This window comes from Pogonomyrmex barbatus, unplaced genomic scaffold (genome assembly GCF_055798465.1).
Source record: "Pogonomyrmex barbatus isolate J1 unplaced genomic scaffold, ASM5579846v1 scaffold2, whole genome shotgun sequence".
Classification (NCBI taxonomy): domain Eukaryota; kingdom Metazoa; phylum Arthropoda; class Insecta; order Hymenoptera; family Formicidae; genus Pogonomyrmex; species Pogonomyrmex barbatus.
Window position 1 is genome coordinate 20,415,794 of NW_028297116.1, and position 22,930 is coordinate 20,438,723.

Consider the following 22,930-nt stretch of genomic DNA (forward strand, 5'->3'; position numbering starts at 1 on the left):
CGCACTTACACACGCGGACACGAGGCCTCATAGTCGGCCCTTCATGTGCACGGCTACATGTTGGACGTGCCTTCAATTTAGCGAGCGTTTCTGCAATTCGTGCATTCCGCCAGGCAGCTACTTAATTACTTACGCGCCGCGGCCGGTAATTACTTTCGCCCTCTCTGGTTACGGAGCTTCGAAATGACCCCGAGCTTCGAATGACCGCTGACGCTGCAATTAGCACACGAGCGTGTCAAAGAACCGCGACAGTATAATTTTTCTGCGCCCTAAATATCACGGATTTACACGCTTTGCCGACGATGACGGGTTTATACATTTAACGTAGAGAAATCGTGAATGTATAAAAAATTGTAAAATAATTGTCAAATAAAATGCAAGAGACAATTGTATAAAGCGAGTTTAATAAAATAGCGAGTACAAAGGTCATAAGTTATTAATAAAATTTTAATATCTTTCTTTCACGGAATCTCTGAGTCTATTTTTTAATATCTCATTACTGAAAAATTTTCTCATTAAAAACTCCTCTCTCTCTCTCTCTCTCTCTCTCTCTTTTATTGGATTTTGAAATGAATATAAATTATGAAGGACTACGAGACTAATCAATGTCTACTCAATTACTATAGTTACAAGCTTGTCACATCAAACGCTTGTCATCCTATTACGAAAGCAAAATTAAAATTGGAGTTTACTAAGCATGTCCGTTTAAACGGTCGCCTTGACATAATGATAAAGTGGCCTCGTTAACACCATAAGGTATTAAAAGATTAATTCGTAAGTCGATGCGGCGCATAACTGTCGCGTGTTTGCAGAAGACAGCGTAAGAAGCAGCAGCAGCCCGCAGCTTTATTAATGATCGGCAACAACAACGTGCTGTATGGAGCTCCGCAGCGCGACGCGCTGCGGTATTAGAACGCTCGAAAGTTTGCCTTTCCACGGCATCCCACGCTACATTAATTTTGTATGGTGGCTAATTATTACAGGGACCCACGTTGCTTTTGTTACCTCAGCATTCGCGGCACCGAAAAAGATGCAAATGTTATATTGCGCGGTATGAATTCCCCCGTTGCCGGCAGCCCTCGGTCGCCGACAAGATGACAACTATGCTGGATTATAATTCCGTTTGGCGAGCGTAAATAAAATATATTGGATGTCATTATGATTTATAATGTTTTAGTAATTATACAATGCATTTGTACCGTACCGACATTGCGAGCATAATTGAAAAGCAATTGATATCAATACCGCGATATCAATACGCGGTTGGCTCGATAAACCAAAGTTAAGCTTTCTGATCTGTTAACTTATTGACTTTAAATCAATTTGTATAAATATATACATATAATATATCAAATATGTTGATATTTAATTTAAACTTTGAATTTAGAAGTAACATATATTTTTGTTAATATAAATATGGAAGATTGTATAAGTATGGATGAATAGTAGACAACAACAATTGCGGGTGAAATTGGGGATTGCTTAGAGTTAATTGTACGCAGGGCGCGGTTACTTACATACTGTATAAAATGCTATAACAAAGCAAGCCCTCAGAATGACACGAAGTAATTTCCGCTCCGAAATCTCACATGCATTTCTGCGTAACTACCGGAGCTGCGTACTTAAATTTAATTATAATTCGCAGCGCCATGACACGGCGTCATCTGCATCCCAGCATCCCCCATCCTTCTCACGTTCTCATCTAGCTTTAACGGTTTCCGGAATTTTGGGTTATTCAGCATTTGTTAACCCATATGGCAGAAAACTGTCGATTCCGCAAAACGTCATTTTCAGACCGGATGGTCGCACGAAGCGAAATCGCTCGAGAATAGCAATGCGAGCAAACTATATTTCTTTCTCTTTCCGGCCGTTCCGACCTTTTTTTTTTACTTGCGACAAAAATTTTCGACGTAAAAAAAAATCCCGCTTTTGCGAAGGAATGTAAACAATTTTCATGCATCCGCGGCCGGTGCGTATCATTCATGGGTTTAGAGACATTGCGTTAGCGCGCGACACGTTCCACTCAATGTAGTCAACGGACTTAATTAAAGAGGTCAGCGATCGGTGTAACGTTTTGTAGTCAATCCGCGCACTTTTTGTAAGCGAACATGAGTCTACGCAATCCCCTCTATTTGCACATGGTGAACCGTTTTTGTTTTCGGCGATGTGGATTTTCCAGTGATTTTCCACGATTTTCCACGTTGAGCAAATACGGGGATTTCAACTTAATGCACAACCACGGTCGGGGCTTCCAATGCTGGGCTTTCATTTCGCCTCGTCGTTGCACTGGTTCCATTTTACCCTGTCGACTATCCAGTCAACAGTCAACACAAATCACAATAGCTGAGAAGAAAACGAGGAGAAGGAAGAAAGATAAGGGAGAGAGAGAGAGAGAGAGAGAGAGGGGGGAGAGAAAGAGAGACAACAATAGATCGTCTTGACATTTGAATTACTTTAGGTTTTTTCCATCTTCTGACTTTCACCGAGAAATACTGAAAAACTATTAGAACAGTCCGAGAAAATGAAAATTTTTAAATCTCATATAATTTTTAAATCTCTCTCTCAAAAAAATATTATCTTTTCATATTAATAAGATGAAAGAACTATTATAAGTGATTATTTTCACAATTGTTGCTATACGTAATCTATTAACCCGTACGTGTTTCAACTTGCATCACGTCATATAGTTCAATGTGAACTGTTCTATTTAATAAAGATGCTCATTCTTCAGAGATATTAATCATCCATCAAGTTGCAATTCTACATAATGCAAAACACTGTATGCTCAATTATTCGTTATCGCGGGGAATACAGCACGCTTCTTATCATAGAGTCCCGTGTTTATCATCTGAACCAACTCGGATAGCGATTCCTCGGGGGAACCAAGAGAGTTTCAAGAAGATTGCTTAGCCGGACGACCGAGGTGGAGCAGTCGCGAAAGTTCGAACTAGACTTCGCACTCCGATACCGATTGCTCGGAACGTATTTTCTTAAGAAGTTTCTCTCGAGCACTCGCCCCGAAATCTGTATCCTCTGGAGGCAGCACAAACTGTCGCTCGACTGCACATAGGTGCACTAACTTTGCACTCATAAAAAATGTATTTCATTGAAACTAAATTATTTTGCAATGACTTGCGCAACTTCATCGTACATAGATAGCAAGAGCGTTAATATTTTTAATACTTTTACAATATATTCGTTCTTCTACGAAAAATTAAGAAATGATTGATATATTCTGTATTTTAAAATGTGAAACATATATATACATATATATTACCATAAAAATTGCTCACACATATTCTTCAAATTCTTTTTAATATATTTTATTTAATAAAAAATTTATAGTTTTTCATAAAATGCTTAATGGTTTATATTTTGTCTCTATCGCAAGAATTATCAGTTACATAAAAAAATATAATACAAAAAGTAAAGGAAGGAAAAGTAAGGAAGCTCTGCTGGTTTAGATTCCAATCTCACACACTTTTCTACGTGGGATACCATATGCAGTCGAGATAAGAAAAAAGCTCCTACCCATTCGAGTTATATTTGACGTTCGACATGAAACTCGATACAGAGATGTTTGGCAAATAAATTCGACAGAAACCTTATTGGTCCAACAGCCGTCTCATCGCAAAATTTTGTTTCTGTCTGGCGCTTTATTCTCTGGATCTCAACATACAACGACGACACGTCCGTGCCGCAATTTTCGTATTTACTGACAAGTGCTACTGTCCACGATTTCGCCATAAATGAAATATTTTGTATTCTCGAGCTTCGTGTGTGTGTGTGTGTGTGTGTGTGTGTGTGTGTGTGTGTGTGTGTGTGTGTGTATGTGTATATCCTTTCTTCAATTACCTCAAAAATTGATTTCTTTTTACTTTTTTGCACAATATACTTTTACATTCGTATGTCACAGTGTTTAATATAAATATAAAGACAACATTTATCGCGGAATTATTCTCGTGTTTTTCAGCGCGTATCTTGAAAATACAATGTAAAACATTTCTACATTATTGTGAAAATAACATCAGTAATAATACTATTTAATTTTAATATTTAATATTTGTATAAACGGTCCTTTCAAGTTGCATTAAAATTCTATCAATTCAGCAAAATTAAATAGACCAGTATTATAAAATAATTCAAGAGAAAAGTATTATAATTAAATCGAAATTAAATTTTACTCACTGTACAGCGATTCTCATTTTTTTCCTACGTTAGCGTTTTAACGGTTACCAACTTTTTTACGCACAAATGCGGAAATTGCACCTGCATCGAGCCAACAAATATAAATCATGCAAAACGGAGAGCTGGATTTTAATTAGACAATAAAGAGGTGTGATTGTAACCGCGTTATATCGGTCGCTTGATTACATTCACTTTCCGGCACAGAGTATGCCAGTGAATTTGCGTGGATATTAATTTTTGAGTCCAGCGTGTTGAGTATCATTACTGATAATATCGAATTGGAATCATTTCCATACCCAGGGTGCCATTATCTATAGATTTTCGGGCAACAACGAGCTACAGCGGCATCACGTATTGTCAATATTTGCCGCTTATTTACATGAGTCTATTACACCAATACACGTCGTAACTTTCCTGTAATCATTACGATACACACCCCACTCGATTGCGATATTATTTATTTTCTTCCATCGACTGATTATTAACATCGCTAATCAACAGCAGTGCTCGCCAGCACTGCCGCTTGTTAATTCACCCATACGCAATTCCTTCCGATGCACTAATTGCATTAGTTATCATATAAATTTATCCGATGCAGCTGCCTAGCACGGAAACTAACGGTTTGATACAGAAGCGGAGTTAATCGTTCCGGGCTCTTCATATGTTACAAATTAAATAGCTAAATAGCTAAATAGTGCATGTGTATAAGTTCTATTTTGTATCATTACAAATGTGCTGCAATTTCTACGGTCATTAATAAAATATTGGAAAAATATACAATTTTAATAATTTTACTTTGCTATAATATTTAATATTTTTCTCTATCAACATGTGTTTGTTTTTCAAAAATAAAATTTTCAAATTTTTGTATTATCATTGATATTGAAGCGGAAAAGAGAAAAAAAGAAGGAGACAAAAAAGGAAGACAAATACTAAATAGATAATAATAGCAAATTTTCAAAAAGAAATAATGACGTAAATGCATTTCGATTACATGTGCATTAACGTAGAGAAGTTGACTGGACGTACACTTGCGTGGTTACGCTTGCATGTACGTCCTAGCAAGCAACAGAATAGCTGCCTTAATGGATGCTGACACTATTTCGAGGTTAGATTACGGTGGTAGAGTGCCGAGAGACATCGAACGAGATGCTAGCGTCACTTCCCAAGGGCGTGATCGGAAATTATCATTTCGGTAATGATAGCGAATTGCCGTTCTTCACCGGAATTGCACGATACACCAGCCTAATCGTGTGTCTTTTGCAGCGCGAGCTAAAAGAGTCATACGTTAAATAATCCTTGCCAAAATTCTATTTTCTGAATAAATATGCACGCATCAATGACACATGTTAATGACACCATGACACAAAATCGAAAAATTAAAAAAATTCATTTAAACCAGCAACATTTTTTTCCAGCACGCGAACGAATTTCATAAAAGTACTTCATAAGCGAACTTGGTAAAACGATAGATGGTAAATCGATACTTGGATTCTGAAAACGTACGAGAGAACGAATGTCTTACGTAAAAATCTCGGGTCTCTAAAACGACGCGATATCCGATTACGGGCGATGTCTTTTAAGGATACGATAACAGCTCTGTGTATGTACAACGCTCTCTCTGTTTTGCTTATCTGCGCTAAAGTGACTGGTTGGTCTCCATGTATTTTACACGCACGCGGTGACGGCTTAGTGGTGGCTTATATGGGGACGAGTGGCAGCTTTTGCGAGTGGCAGCTGCGGGGGAGATTCAGGGCAGGGAGCAGGGCTCGGATCCTCCAGACAGGGCTTTTAACGTAGTGTCAACGGACGCGTCATCGAAGCACTCGATTAAGGATTTGCCGTATAGGATATAGCTCGCACGGCCAGATATTACCGGTGCTATAAGCCGCCGTGCTTAATACATCTTGCTGCCGGGGCTGACTCGGAGTGACGCGCCAGACCCCGGCTCGGAGGCTCGTACGTAGAATATATGCCATATGTACCCGGCGTATCGTAAAATGAGATGTCGCGCTGGCTTTTATGGCGCCTGAATCAAGATTAGATTTACTTTGCTCCGACGTAGGACGTTTTCACCGAGAGAGGCGGAACCTCGTTGAACCTATTTTGCCGTGATGTCGCCGGGAGATCGCGATGGGCTTCCGCCGATCGGAAAAATTACGGTTCATACAGTAAAAATACAATGTCAGCTGAGCAACGACAACGTAAAAACAAGCTCCAATCGTATCGCAATTCCGTGGAAATAACACACGGGATCGATGTTAAACAGCCGCAGACCTCGTATCGCTGTGATTCTCACGGAGTCGAGAAGTGCAACGGCAATAAGTCACGTATACAGATGTAAATTTACCGATGCCCGATACGCCGTGGTAACGATTGATCGTAAATACAAGCGTGTTACGAGCTATTGATAAAGCATCGGAACGGAGTAACATCTTTGCGTATTTCAGCCGAATGATATGGCGAACGCGAATGGTGCTGGAGGACGTAAAATAGAGTCGTTTGCCATAGGCTTTAACGATTTTAGGATATTTATTTCAATCTCGATGCCATTAGGGGAACCATTACGCGACCAAGTAGACTCCGGAACGCCCCGCGTCCGTCCGTTCTCGTGTGGCGTCATTCTTTATTTCGTATAAAATTTGTAAAAGCTCCCGGGCACACCGAAACCGGGACTTATATCGTGCCTTTAAGCCCGCGCAACCGTGAAGTATCATGTAGTTTCGACTTATCGATCACGAAAGGGACGACTTGAATTTATTTACGGTGTCTCGGAGAAACCGACGCGCGCGCGGGACGACGTGAGTTCGGCTACGATGTTTTCGCAAAAAGCTCTCAGGGCCAAAAAGTAATTTACAGCGTGCATACCATCCCTTTCGCTTTGAAAGCATTTTTAATATACCGTACACGAAGTCTTAAAAAAAAAAGAATACGGCTGCGAAACTAAATTTTGCTTTGCGTATTAAGTATTAAGTGAACGTATCTCTTACGCACAAGAAAATATTTTGCTCACGAGATTGCGCAAAATACATTCTTGTTCGCGAGAGCTGATCATCCTTTTTATTTCTTTCTTTCGTCTCTTTTTTTCCCCCATTTCTCCGCTTCTCGTTTTACATACGTATCTCGCTAGAATCTAAGCTAATTCCACGACGTTAAGCGACTCGAAGTTTGTATCTTTCCCTCGAGAGTCTTCACTTTAGCGCAGTTTCCAGCAACAACTCTCGAAGACCCCAAAACGACAGACTTTACGTTTCTGCTAAAACGTACATTTCATCACAAAATCCATCCGACGAACTGAAAAACACACAAGCACTCCAATTATTCCACAAGAGGAGATGTACACTGATGTCTCCTGATGTTTCGTTGACAATTGAAATTATAAAGTCTTTTGTAACTCACGTGTCGTTCCGTAAACACAATTATCCGCGGAATGAAATCAACGATCTGCGATAGTGAGTATGGGTGTGCGTGAAAGAGAGCGAGAGCGAGAGAGAGAGAGAGAGAGAGAGAGAGAGAGAGAGAGAGAGAGACAGAGAGAAAGAGAGAGAGAAAGAGAGAGATGCATAAAGAGAAAGAGAGAAGGGATGAAAGAGAAACATAGAAACGAGCGAGCCGTGTCGCGGTAAGTGGCGCGATTATAATTTCCAAGGAACAGGGAGAAAAGGGTGAAGACGTCCCTTCGCCAGCAGTCTGCCTCTTCTCTGGACCGCTCTGGGCTCCTTCCAACCTGCCTCCCTCCATCCATGCCAGAGGCGCAGACTCGGCAAGTGCCTGGAGACGCGAGCATCCGCAGGAAGTCATTAAAATTTTCATTGTCGCGTTTGCCTGAAAATTTCTGGACCAAATAAACACACAGATTTATTACTTTATCTCGCCGACTTCCGTGGCTCGCGACCGCGAGCAAGCTTGCCGCGCCGCCGGCGAACATTGCCAATCGCACTACGAGATAATACCACTCGTAATTTCACGCTTTGTTACTTGCTCAAACGAGAAACGGCAGCAGCGGCATCAGCAACAGCAGCAACAACGATAGCATTCTCCGCAATATTTTCATAATATTAACGTTGCGGCCGCAACGCGATTGGATAGAAACGACAACCGCGTAACAATACGGAAACGTTTTCTCGACTCTCTGCTTTTGTCATACCCTGCACGCGGCTCTTTCTTAAATCTTAAAGCCTCCGCAAAATACAACTATTCTACGATTCTTTAAACTCCGCTCGCTCCCTCCCTCTTTTCCCTCCTCCTTAATCCTCTTCTTTCGATTCTACTTCGGTATGCCGAGTTTTCTTTTCTCATCGTTCTTCTCTCTATCTCTCTTTCACTTCTCTTTTCCCTCACGGGAAAAGTATATGTATGTAAGTATATGTATGTACGTCGGTGGAAAACTTTGCTATCTTGCCGGCGATACAAAACGCGATCCCAAGCACCTCTTCCCTCATACGCGACCTCATCCTCTTGACGTCTTACCTCGCTCGCATCGCCACCTTTTTATCATCCGGACCTACTTCTGTCGTCCCCTCATTCCTCCGACCTCATCTCGATTTTCTTCGCGGCTTCGTCGCGAATCCAAAACAGCTCTCGGTATCTACAGCCGCGCAATAGTCAGCTCCTCGCCAGGCATACAGCATGGCCTACTTGGGAATTCATATGAAGAAACTATGCGTATGAATTCGTATTAGATGAAATTTTGGGTTGCTGTCTTTCGCGAAAATTTCTTAACGGCTGCTTGGAATTGCTGCAACGCCAATGATTATACGAACCGGAAATTCTCACACGCTCATAAGCGTAGTTTTACAAAATATGAACATGAAAAACTGATATTTATTATATTTATGTATATTTGTATATACAATTTAAAATTAATGCTTCATTATTATTATTATCTATCAAGAAGGATGACATTTTATCAGTTCAAACGTGGTACGACTTTTTTTCATATTTTTAATTCTCCACCTTAAAATATCTATTAATACTTGCCAAATCTGTCGGGAAATCAAATGTCCAATGCTCAAAGCTCAGTTTGTTGTCCTCAAGTTATTTTTCAAATACAATTTCAAACTGCAGTAAAGTTGTCCTTTACCGCGTATGCAACCCCAGGCGAAGCACGCGTCATATATCGCCATAAAGAGCGCGCCGGATACATATTTCCTGCGGCACTCGTATTTTATTCCGACGTGCATTACCGCTCTTTAAATATCACGGCACAATTTCATGCCCGACAAGCGTCCTAACGATGCCCAGTTACGCTTCAATGCACGCGCTTCCAACTCGAAACGCCGGGGAAATTTTCATGCAAAAGTGCACCGACGCAAGAATCGACGCTTACCGGACTCTCCGGAGATTTTTTTCAATCCGCGCATCCCTCGTAGACAATATTTCCCCGGGACATTCGTATTCATTCGTACACCATCTATCGCTCTCTTACAAGGATCCAGAACTAAGACTAAATTTCACTCACTCCCTGTCTCGTCGTACTCACAACCTTGCCACCATCTCGCTCGCCCATCCCTCGAAATGGCAATGTACCGAGAGCAATGAAAATGATTAAGCGCCACCCTGAATCCCGGCAAAGCCCCTCTAATCCGGCGCCAAAGGCAAAATCAGAGACACCGGCGGTGCTGTAACTCGCGAGTTAACTCGCCACCGTGTGCACGAAACACGGAGGCAGCTGAAATGCGCCCGCTTATTACTGGCGTCTCTCAGAAATAGTTAACATCTTTTTACAAATCCCAACGGTATCTCTCGCGAGAGATAAAATATTTATAAACAGAATTACGTAACAAACAAGAAAGAAAAACAATATATTCTATCAACGTATTTTGTATCATGATGATAAAACTAAATAATATAAAATATTAACTCTGAATAAAAATTCGAATTAATATTAATATTTTATATATATATATATATATATATATATATATATATGCATGTAAAATATTAAATATTACGATCTTCTTTTTAAATGTGATTTTTCAAATTAATGATAAATCTCTTTTATTATAATTTCTAGAATAATTTTTACTTCGTTGATAATGTATTCAATAAAGATTATAAAAGATATTGAAGAGATTCTGTCGTGTTTTGTAAAAAAAAAATAATCGTTAAAGAACGAAGAAAGAAGCTAGAGAACGTTATCTAAGATATCGTCGTACCAGTTAAAAGTTTAAAATCGTTTTTCTAGCATCTATGTGATAATTCGATTGCAGAAACACTCCCCACGTCGTCTGTAGACGACGCAGAAGCGACAGACGGCCGTTGAGAGTTTCGGCTTCCCTCTTCAACCCCAATCTCCCACCGCCCAACGCCTCATCCTCCGCGTTCTCGAGATGGCAGCATACCGAGGGCAATGAAAATGATTAAGCACCGCTGTGAATCCTAGCGAAGCCGCACTAATCCGCCGCTAAAGGCAAAACCGGAGTCAACTTTGGTGCTGTAACTCGCGAGTTAACCTCCCATTACATACGGTGAAACGCAAAACGCGCAATGCGAAACAGCCCACACGCATCAGAGCCGCGCGCGGCAATGGGCAAGAATGCGGAATGGTCTTTTCTCATCCGTCTCCATACCAACCGCTATAACGCTATCTAATTTTCCCTATTCCAACCGTTTGATCTCGAATGCCCCGGTACTCACTCTTGTTTAACGTACTTTTGGGTACTTTTCCCGGGCCGGAAATATAGTACGTCTGGGATCCCCCGGTCCCGCGCGCGCGCGCTCGAATTTGTGGAAACAATATGTAAAACCCGCACGCCGCAACTAAATTTGTGGTAACAGTATGCAAAGCCCCGGTGGTCCCACAGCTTTAAGATGCCCGTGCGACTTTCCGAAACGGCGTCGCGTAAAAGTGTAATGTCAATTTCCGGACGGAGAATATACATAGCCGTGCCTGATATATTTTTCAGGCCGCTCGATCGAAAAGTTGCGAATGACATTTACGACACGTTATTATATATCGCAAGCGATACGAGAGTATAAGAGTATATAGTCGAAGCCCGGTGTGACGGTCGCAAATAAAGCTGTCTCGGGTGATTCAGGAGGCGTTCTCAGTCTCGGGTTTACTACTCCGAAAGAGAGAAGAGGTTCTTAAAAATATTAACCGCTCCGAAAAGCGCGAGGCGCCCTTCTCCTTCCCATCCTTCCCCCTCCCCGTTTTCTCTCTCTCTCTCTCTCTCTCTCTCTCTCTCTCTCTCTCTCGTTTCCTCTTCCTTTCTCCCGAATTGCGCCTTTTTGGTGCCACGTAACAAACTGTTTCTACAGCCCGTTATCATCTTTCCGGTTGAGGACAGTCACGAAGAGAACGCGAGAGAAGAAGAGAGGAAAGCGATCCGAACGCGAACGAGGAAGGAGAGACGGAGTCCAAGAACAAGAACAGGATTAATGGGCCGTCGTATCACGCACGGTGGGCGATAAAATATCGTAGGAAATATCCTCTGGCCGTGTAGAGAGTCTTGGCCATCCGTGGAATTTACTCCCCGCGCCATATCTACTATCTTAGATAATCTCCGCCATTAAAGGCCACCGGCCGGATACTGCTCACTCTCTATCTCGTTCGCAGCTTTACGATAAAAGCTTATGCGCCACGCCAAATTCCGTCGTTATTACAAGAATGCTCATTCTGCCCGCGAGAGAGGTACTTACAATAAATACCGCTCGCTCGGTGGAAACAATGTGGCAATACACGTTACGATATTAATATTGTCTCACATAAGCCCGTCGTTGATTTGTTGTAAAAATTACATATCAGTATTAATTTATCATCTTGCATTGTTCTCTATTGTATATCATTAACTATATCTTTAACTTTTGCAATAATTCTATATTTCAAATATGATCACTTTATAGCTTAAATTTACAGTACATTTCGCAGTCGCATTACAGCATGATATATAACGTTAGACCTTATTCGGAAATACAGTGACGCACAACGCTTCCATCATCACCGTTATTAGCGGCTGCTGCGAACGTCATCGCGCCAATATCTTTGGGAAGTTATCCTTTATACGTCGCATTTCTCTCCAGCTTTACCCATCAGACGTCGAATATCCCGCAACGTTCGAGATCGGAAAACCGAAATCGTGTGTACTTGATAAATATTTGCGGATCCTTGGGTAACGGCGTGCGCGCGGCGTGGACGTTAAGCCTGCGTGACGGCTCGATCTCGTGTTTCGAAACCTTCCATGGGAGCGTGTATCGCGAGCTATTCTGGACGTCCTGACGTATGGCGTGTAAATACGAATATCGCGCGCGGAACGGTAATGTGGTCCGCAAGGCCCTAGCTCCGGGAAGGGTAGCGCACCCCTGTCATGTTCCCAAGCCGCAGTGGTCTGCCAAGTAGGATTTTGGTCGTCGTTCTGCCGACCCGACGGGTAACTCGTAACAGAGTCACCAAAGCGGGAAAATTACGAGTGGAACGCCAGCTTTTGGAATGTTCTTCTTCAACATGAAGCACGCCACCTCTCAAAAGAGGCGCCCGCGATCTCTTTCCACCCCTCCGCGCATTTCCCGTTTCCGCTCTTATTTCTGCTCTCTCATACGCTCCCGTCTAAGCTTGAATGGGTTCACGTCGAGGATCGGAAAATGATTCCTGTCGCCAGCTATATGTAATGGCCACTTCTCGGGATATGACCACGATCATAAGTTTATTAACACTTGGGCTACATAAAACGGATTTCTCAAAATTCACGTACAATATACCGATATTCTAAACTCACGAGAGAGAGAATCCTCGATTAATTATTTATATAAAATTTCACTTGCCTTTTTATCACAGAATTTTTAATCCTAGCTAAACGTACGTTTAAGACTAAGGAGTTAACTAGATGGCTTAACTAGATGGTAAACTTTAATTCACTTTAGTTAGTTATTAATAATGGGATAATGAAAAGCATATGAATAGATAAATTTTTTTAAAATGCGAGTTATCTCGCGAGAAAATAACATTATATGTAGTATATGTAGCATACGCTACTCCTATTTCTCGAACAAGCGACTATCAGCAGCCCCAAGAATTCTCGAGGTACGTGACTCGAGTACAAACAGAAGATGGTACCGGCGCGTCGTACAACGACAATGCGGTGTTCTTGCACGGACGACGTATTACCTCCTCGGGCATTAATCGGTTCGTGATAGCGCGAACGGTGTCGGTAATATAAGCACGATATTATAAAGGCGACGGGAACCGATCTTCGAAACGACGTTGCGCTCCTTGTCGCGGCCTTAATTAAATTCCGGCAAAGAATCGGAAGTAGGGAAAAGTTCGGCCTTCCTTCCCGGTGACGGGGCACGACTCGGGCCACAGGTTTTAATAACCGTCCCGGATCCGAGCAAGAAGAAGCTGGCAAATGGCTATGCGGCGTTGGTGGCGGCTCTGGAAGCGGCCGAGAGAGAGAGAGAGAGAGAGCAGAGGAGAAGAAGGGTATAGATACCCGACCGGAGTCAAGCATCGATCCCCCCTATTCCTGTCCCATTCCTGCTCTTTCTCTCTCTCTCTCTCTCTCTCTCTCTCTCTCTCTCTCTCCTCCACCATTTCCTCACGCAACCACCGACGTATTCCCCGTCTCGCTACCTCTTCGTCTCCTCGTTTCTCCGTTTCTCCTTCCTGCTTTTACTCGTATGCCACCGCGTTTCGACGTTCCTCTCGAAAAGCTCACACGTGCCTTATGTCTCCCTTACTCTCGCGCGGAGGCTTTTTCCCGCGTGCTTCTCGCCTCTGTCGACTCTCATGGTAATTCTTTTTCCCTCTTTCTATCCCGCCTATCTATCTATCTACTCGTATCTTTCCCTCTTCCTTTTTCATCTTACCTATTCGTCTACCGATCTACCCCTGATCTCACTCCCGCGGTTCACTTTCGCCTTTCCCTCCCCCCGCCCATCGTCCTCCCACTTCCTGTGCAAACGTCCCCAAGTCGATCTATGACATTACTGCTCGCTCCCGCGCTACTTCCTCTCCGACTGATTCCACCAAAGCCGGCGTCTTCTCTACCTCGTCTTTTATTTCCTGCTACCCTTACCGCGCGATATCCCCGCCAGTCCCACCCCGACGTCACTAACTCCTCCGCAATCTTCACGGCAGACGGTGCGATATCTTGCGTAACCACAGCGACTTATCGCTAAGAAAGAATTTTTTCTCGCCGACCTTGGCTCTCGAAAACTTTTTAATCACTCTATCTCGATGGTAAACAAGATATAAGCTTCTTTTCTCCCAGTAAAGAATTGAAGTTTCTTACTTTAGATGTATTCAGGAATGCTAAATGTATAATAATGGATAATAATCATAACTTATATGTAAACTTTTGATAGATGCTAATACAAAGAGATAAATAAAAGTTTTTGTATACAATTATTTATGATACAAAATACTGTAGAGCTTAAGTCTTTATAGAATTGCATGATGCATCGCTTTAAAATGTAAAACGTGAATTTTACATTATTTTCACAAATAATTTTATTTTTAGTTTTTCCAAATAACGAATATACTATTTCCATAAATTCTATTACGTAAAATTAGATGCGTACGCGGCATCGTCGTAGTCGCAATAGCATTTTACGTGTCTGCTACGGACGATTGGTCAGACATCTTCGAAACGTGTATTCGAAATATGTAGGTATATTGCAGTATCGCTGGAAGAGCTGTTCGGGTTACATTCGGCGGTCGAGTCACTGACGTTTTCCACTGCGAGCTATCATATAGGTAACGTATATGCAGTATTCGTATGCGAAGAGAAGACACGTATGCAGACTTGTACCTAACGATAACGTTATTCCTATATGCGACGGAAGATACATGCCACATCGCAAGCAAACATGCGCGTGCATACACAGTCGAAAAATACTCGAGCGAGATGCGTACGCGACTCGTGTAAAAATAACTACATTTGGAATTTTGAAACGCAATCAATTAGAAGAAAAATCGATCAAATATCACATGATACAGCTAGCTATCCAATTTAATACGCTTTCATCTCCTTTGACCTCAGCCTCTCTCTCTCTCTCTCTCTCTCTCTCTCTCTCTCTCTCTCTCTCTCTCCCCTCTCCTTCCTTATATTTATAAAAATAATAATATCTCTAAAAGATATTTTTAAAAATGAAGAATAAAATATTCAGGAACAAAAGAAAAAAAATTATATATCTAATAGATATAATTGCCCCAATATAATATTGCCGCGATACGAAGAAGATAACTTTATACTTTTAGAGTACAAATGTACACGCAAAGTACACGTAATACCGCGAGCGCGTTGTATGAATACAATGGTAAATACGCTTTTCGTAACAATAAGCCCCTATCGGCTGAAAACCCTTACGACGTCTCCTATGAAGACATATCAGCTGCGCGAGGGAAAGCGGCTCGGTAATATCGGATTACTCGCGGTCGTCTCTGATGCTTCCACGCTTCTGCTATTGCCGCAACGATAGTAATGGCGGGTGCAGTCTATAGCGTGACACCGTAGGGCGCGTACGTGGCAGCAGGGTAACGTTATTCCCCGACACGAATGGATATGCGTTCCATCGACACTGATGCTCAACAACCAGACCGACGTATATTGTACGACAAGCGCGCAAGGCATCCAAATGCGTCGCACGGGCGTTTCGAAGTATTGTTATAAACATCCTATTAATACGAACATCGAATATGCTAACATGCCAAATTGTCTATTAGACAGAGTTTTCGCAAAGCTTCGCGCGATCGATGCGAAAATATATACATATTGTTGCATTTTTCAGCATTCGTTACAAAGTTTCGCAAAGGATGTAGTTTTACAACGTCTTCTCTAATAGTATATACACTCAAGTAAAGAGAATTACAGAGTAAATTGGATTGAAGTTAAAAACTCGCGATCCAAGTAAATTATAGCCATGGGGCGCAAGAGTAATTATTTCGTGGCGTCCAAGAGAATTAGTAGACCAAATCGAAGCGAGCGGAAGTAAATCAGTGTTTCTCACTTAAAATCCTATTTACTCACCATTACAATACGATTTATCAGGTCCTAATAAACCGCATAATGCTTGTATTGTGTGCCCGAAGAAATGATGAGAATTAATAGAGATGTCACGAAAGTGCTCGCCGAGTTACGCCACAGATTATCTCGGCGACTTTTATTTTCATTCCGCAACAAAGCTCGCGTAATCCTCTTTCCCCGGCGGGAATGTGCGTGCTAATAAATACGCATATTCATATTAACAACGTACAACGTTTTCTCTCTGTGTAACTTTTGCTCCTTTTAACTAATCCAATGGGCTAAAAATATACATGGCAAATTGACCGTGAGGGCGACCGCTCGCCCGACGGTGTGGGTCGTCTCGAAATTTACGCCGTTAAAGCAAATCAACTGAAACGCGATTACGCCGTGGAAATGAAACCGCGGAATCTTCGGCTGCGGCGAATTTCGGAAATTCGTGGGCTCGAATTTCTATATTAATAGCTTTAGTAGTACACACAGAGCGCGGGTGTGCTCTGTGCACCGAGCGCGAATGCCGATGTGGGCCGGTGTGCCGGAGGGCAGACGATTCACAGAGAGGGCATACCGGCGCACAGCGGCGAGTCGTGTTCAACCTCGGCGGAATACGCGTCGATGACCGTATATGAGAGCCAGCGGTTTTGTCATTCTAATAGGGAGGGCAATGCATCAATTATAGAAACACAGCGCAGCCCGGCCTGGCATTACACGGCCGCCGAATAACGCGGCCCGATTGCGCGCGATTATGCGAACAATAAATTGGCAGTCGGATGCACCACGCACGAGACATTCCGACGTTTCAACATGCCTGCGTCGCGCACACCTCTCCTTTGTACCGATCGCAATAAGGATAATAGAGAAATTCTTGCTGCGGACATCGACGCTTATTCATCCCCTGTAACTCTGTTTAATTTTCATACTCCCACAGTAGGAAATATCAATGCGCAACTAGATCACTTCGCGTCTCGAGACATTTACAATTTTAATATTTTGATCTTGATTATTAACAAGGTTTCTCTCAAAAGTCCATTACGGACTTTAATAGTGGATCCCTTATGTTGTGTGTTGAGTTCCCAGCGCGAAGTATGCATAATAAGCAATAATTACGCGATTAAATTAACTTTTTTTCTGACGTGTATCGGGACGTAAAATAAAATTACCCGCATAGTTTTGAGAACTCATTTCGGCCGTTTGGCCATTAAATCGCTCGCCGTTCTCAAACGTTGATAGCGGATACTTGAACGATGCGCAGCGGCAAGAATTTCCTCTCTCTCCAACTCTCGTTTTAACTCCGCGCAATACCTCGGACGCACGAAAATTCGATTTCGCCTTCCTATCTGCCGGCCTCTGGCAACGAGAGGCAAATTCTTCGACAGTGTGCAAGGCAAGGCACAGGATGGAAAGGCTACGGGCACATGGTCCTGTCTCCCTTGTCTGGCAGCACCGTGCTATTAATCGCATTAGGCGACCGACGGGTCTGCTTGAGTGGTAGATGCCCTTGCCTTCCTTCACAAAGGCATCACACGCCGGTATCTTCAACCGTGTACCATGATACGGCCAGTGGATGCGCATTCTAGGTATATACCAATCACATACCAAGAACGTTTAGAGTTCCGCCGAGTACTCGCTGTCACTCGATTAAATCTTTTAATAATCTCCAACACATTCAAAAAGAAAGAGGGAGAAAGAAAGTAAAGAAGAGGCGGAGGGACATGTTAATTGTATACTTGCATATCTGTCAGAAAAATGTTGGTTATTTCTTTTATCTTGTTCAAAAGGTATATAAAAGGTATATAAATTTTAGCCGAAAATATATCGATCTATAATCTCTACAATAATAACCTAGTTTAATATGTCTTATTAAATATTGGTAATCAGTACTTGGAGTATTGGTACTCAGTAATTGGATTATTGGAAGAAAATTCAAAGTTGCTTTTCAAAAGAAAAAGGATGTGTATCAAAGTGTGTATTTTTTGGTTATTGTAAAGTATAAAGTCTGAAATGTATATTATGGAAAGTGAAATATAGGAAAAAGATTTCGATTTTGAGAATATTGCGCAAGTAAGTCAACTGCTTTTGAACAGAGATTTTTATCGTTTTTCTTGTCTTCAAAGACCATCTTCTAAGCTTTGAAGTAGCGAATACGAAAAATAAGATCAACTTTGTGAACTTTGTAAAGATTTCTGACCGTGTTGCGAAAACATTAATGATCATAATTGACACAAAAAAACTTATTATCAACTTGTCAGTTAAAAGAAGTTCCTAATTAATCTTTTCGCACTTAACACAAGTGTTGTCGCAACGCTTACCCAATATGAAATACCTACTCTGCTTTGAAGATTCTAAAGTATATTAACAGAGATGTATTTGCAAAATTCAGTTAAAGAAAATGAAGACGTAATTAAACCATGTTTAAGTAAATGCTAGGACAAGTTTTCTTTTTGAATGTTTTGAAAAATACACATTTTCGCATCTTAAATTCAAATGTTTCTGAAATCATAACTTTAATCGACCTAATAAAAAAATGTATATTCCTGAAATTCTTTTACTTGTAATCTTTTTCACGCCGTGTTTTTCTAAAAATCGTGAGAACCACTTTGATCTCGCCTTTACTCATTTAAATGGCGAAGAATATCGTTTGTGGCGCACAATTGCTGGGTACTATTTTAGTACTACTTTATGGCACAGCTAAATGCGAAAAACAAAATCTAAAACTCGCTCTTACGAATGCACGCTCGCGTGCGCATTAATTTTACAGCTTTAATGAACGCGCTAAAAACGTGAATGCGCGCGGTGTGCATCGTGTGCATCGTATTAATATTAACTAGAGCGTTGATATCCGATGCGTTGTAAATCGGGGTCAACCGTCTCTACCTACCGCCGATGTTTTCACTATCCCTTTCGCATAATTCCACCGAAAGTATACTGCTGCACCATCGCACTCTGTGTCTTTGAAGTACGACATAGTACGAGAGCATACGAAGAGCACGACCCGCGCGTGCGGCATAATTTGAGCGCGAAGCAACGAATCCTCTCCGCGCAACATCCATCCCCGTGTCGACGTCTCTCGTGCCACAACCTTCCTTGTCTTTTCGTCGACTTACCCACTATACTGGTTTCTCCTCGTTCGCATAACTGCGGAAGAGAGACGCCGTCATTTCTATAGACATTCATTATTCACTGCTCGCTCAACGTGCTTCTCTCGTACCCTTTCTCTCTCTTTCTCTTTCTCTCCTCATCGTCTTTCTTTTTCTCGTTCTCTTTCTTTTTCTCGCCCCCTCTCTCTTCCCTCCCTCCTTCCTCTGTCTCTTTCCTTGTCCGATACTCATCCCGATATGTGTACCTCTATTTCTCTTTCAGTTTCTAGTTTCTCTATTTCCCGTCATCAAGGCTACCATCCGCGTCTGTTAAAATCGGCAACGGCGATAATCCGCTGAGCTTTTAAACGAGCATCGCCGTTCTACAAGCTGGATGGACTTTGTCGAAGGATTTCTGATCGACGAAAGAGCCAACGGAGAAGAAAGGAAGAGAACAAGTGCGCCGGCGAAAGCCCGGTGAGGCAGAATATTTCATGAGAACGGAAGAACGACGGTAAACGTTCGCGCGCGCGGTAATCCATCGGGGCAGTAATGTTTTGCACAATTCATACGGACCACGCTAAACGCTTTTTGATGACTCGATTTAATTACAATACGCTTCGATTTTCGGGCACGTGCGAGCAGGTGCGCATTCGTAGAATCGATTAAATTGCACTGCTCCATTCGTTACGGCGTAGCGTTTTCCATAGCGTTATTTCCGCGCAGCTGCTTTGTTCAAAAATGTAGCATAATGTTATGGGATACCCGACTAATATTCAATAGCATCTCCATTTATTATGGATTTTACGATATCATGGTCTTTGTTCCCCCGCCACTTGATAATTTATGCGTGATAAAGAGTTCACTGCGTCCTGGTTAATTACTTTGGCATTATGATATAAGAGAAGCTTACGAATAAGTTGTGTAAATTCCCATTCAATTGCAATTTCACTCCTGAATAACGCATAACGATTTTACAATCCAAACTGATCGATAAACATCGACAAAATTAATTTTCGACTACGGAAGATAATATACGGCTATTGCTAAGCTGTTACAGAGATCTAGAGCGGCGTATCGAATTAAAAATATCGAGTATTTATACGTAAACGCTGAAGCATTTCAAATACAGGCGTGCCGGTACAATCAATTGATTAACCGCTATTACTATATTATACATACGCGTATTGCAATCTCGACGTGTCGAGATTGCAATATATTCTGTTGCAACATAGTGCGGCCACGTTGAGTACACATCAAATATCGTAATATCATATCCGTCGAAAACAGACGGTCGCGAAAAATACTGTTTGTATCTATAATATTGGTAATGATGCGAACTTGGATAATATTTACACGGGTTGTACGGTGAAATATAAATAAACGTATCGCGAAAGTACGTTAAAAGTTAAACATTCAACGATGTTACTAACGATTAAAAAAATATTTTGTAAACTTCCAATATTTATCAGGACGGAACTGCGTTCAATATAGTATTTATGCCATCTGTATATTTTTCGAGTATCGCTTTGGCCGCTTGTAAAAACGCTTTACGCTTTTTCCCATAAAATTCGATCACCTCCTGAGGAAAAAATTTCGAAATGTACGAGTTTGAGATCGTTATGGCATGTCAAAGTCCGGTTCTTCCAATGAGATACTTTCGTCTTGTGTCTTTTCTTTATGCGCTTTCTTGTTTTCCTGTATTTTCAAATCATAAAACGAGATTGGTAGAAGCTCAAGCTAAATTATTCAGAACAAAAATTCATTTCAGAAAAATCACGAGATTTTAAAGTAATATTATCTGAGTAATTTTCCTTTAGTTTCTTTCTTAAAATGGAAAAAATGATTTACAACTCTTAATAACTTAATATCGTACATATTTTTTTAATACATTTTTTAATAATTCGGATATTCTAATAATATATAAAAAGTATAATTTTTTAATTTTTTATAAAATCAGGTATGTAAATCAGGTTAAATATATATATTGAAAATAATTTAAATAATTTAAAAAAAAAGAAACAATGAACTTTAAAACTTTAAAATTGCTATGAATGAAATAAATAATTTGTCATTAATGCGCCAGTAAATAAAAGTAAATGTTATAAAAAAAAATCGATGTAATTATTATATCACTTCAGCTTTGCATATTAAAAGAGAAATAGATCTATGTTATTTTAATATTTATTTCCTATATAATATAATCACGAATTATGAATAAGAAAAAATATTATAACTGTTGAACATTTTTTCTGAAATAATTAAGTAAAAAAAATGGTATTTATTTCTGTCTTCATAAAAAAGCAACAATAATACAGCGAATATTGAAAAAAAATTATTTTAGCTATACTTTGTTTTACAGAGCGCGCTTTCATGCCATAACGATATCGTGATGTAAACAATGTAAACACGTGAAATAGAAAACGTTTTTTTGACTACTACATCACATGATATCAATAGAATTTCGTTCACGGTTTTATTATTTTCGCCATTTTGCTAATGTTCCTCATATATACTCGGCATAACCTGTCGCGCGCGAGTAGAAAAATATAATATCAAACGTTAAAATATCGCATAATGGAGCGTGAATTCGAGCGGCGTAATTAAGTGCACTCCGATCGAAATAATGGCGCTGCGAGGTAGCGATCGCGATGTCATGCATTACGAAAGCTATTTATTTTGCCGCATTTTTCCATTGGACGCATACGATGTAATGTTGTCCCGGAGGAGGAGCCGATATTATTACTGGAGCATGCTGCGCCAGTATTTAGAATACATAAGCGAACGGTATGTTTGCACACGGCGGCTATGTATATAGCCCCCGGGTTCAGTAACCCTTCTGCCGACGGCAGACGTGCTCGACGAGGTTGAGCCCGGCGAGCACTCTCGACGGCGCGTCTCTCGCGAAACGTCTATAGCTGTAAATAAGTTCGGTACCACTCCAGGACACCCCGGCGCCGTGTATACAACATACACGATAACGATGTAACAACACACAAACAACGCTCACCAATGGGGATCTTCTCGGGGAACGCCACGGGCACCAGGACCAAGAGGATGGTTAAGGCCACGGTCATCATCGTGGCAGTAGATGTCGGTCTGCTGATTCTACCGGCACCAGTATTTCTCGCGTTTATCTCGCTTTTCCCGGAAGCGGTCGACGCGGCGGCAACGAGAGGAATCGCGGTGGTGCGACGCCGCCGTCGCAACGAGGGTGGTCCACCCGTCTCGTGAACAACCGGGAGCATCTTCCGAGCTCCGTGGTCTGACACAAACTACCGTACTCTACTCGGCGTGAACTCGGTCTCTCCTGAACCGCCCCAGCATCCCTCTCGTCCTCTCACCCCTAATTCCACTCCCACCCTCTGCCCTCCTGCTCGTCTCTCTCACTCTCTCTGGTTCGTGGACCCCTTAACCAGCAGCCATCTCCCCCCTTCGGCAGCCGTTTCTCGCCCTCTTCCGACGCGTTGCAGCGCTCTCCCTCTCGATCCACCCTCCTCCCCCCACCAAACCCGTACCCTCCGTCGCGACTTCCGCCACCACCGACGCAAGCATCCTCCATCTCTCTTTCTCTCTTACATTCCCATCGCTCTCCCACCTATCGTTCTGTGCTCTATCCTCTCTCCCTCTGTCGCGCCCTCGTGCTTCACCACGGTAGTTCGGGATGGAAGCGTACGTTTAACGCGCATGTTACGATAGTCG

The 22,930-nt window shown here is 41.7% G+C and overlaps 1 protein-coding gene across 5 annotated transcripts in view; it reads right to left on the reverse strand.

The window, feature by feature from the left end:
* GluRIB (Glutamate receptor IB) overlaps positions 1-22,528 on the reverse strand; it is a 208,567-nt gene extending 186,039 nt beyond the window's left edge. For 3 of the 5 annotated variants that reach the window (XM_011633483.3, XM_011633484.3, XM_011633482.3), the window contains exon 1: positions 22,239-22,528. In XM_011633483.3, the coding sequence (XP_011631785.2) occupies positions 22,239-22,476 (238 nt within the window). In that variant the 5' untranslated portion in view covers positions 22,477-22,528. The remainder of the gene's footprint in view (positions 1-22,238) is intronic. The other 2 variants (XR_016139381.1, XM_011633485.3) reach the window with 1 other exon arrangement.
* Positions 22,529-22,930: the final 402 nt, after the last annotated feature.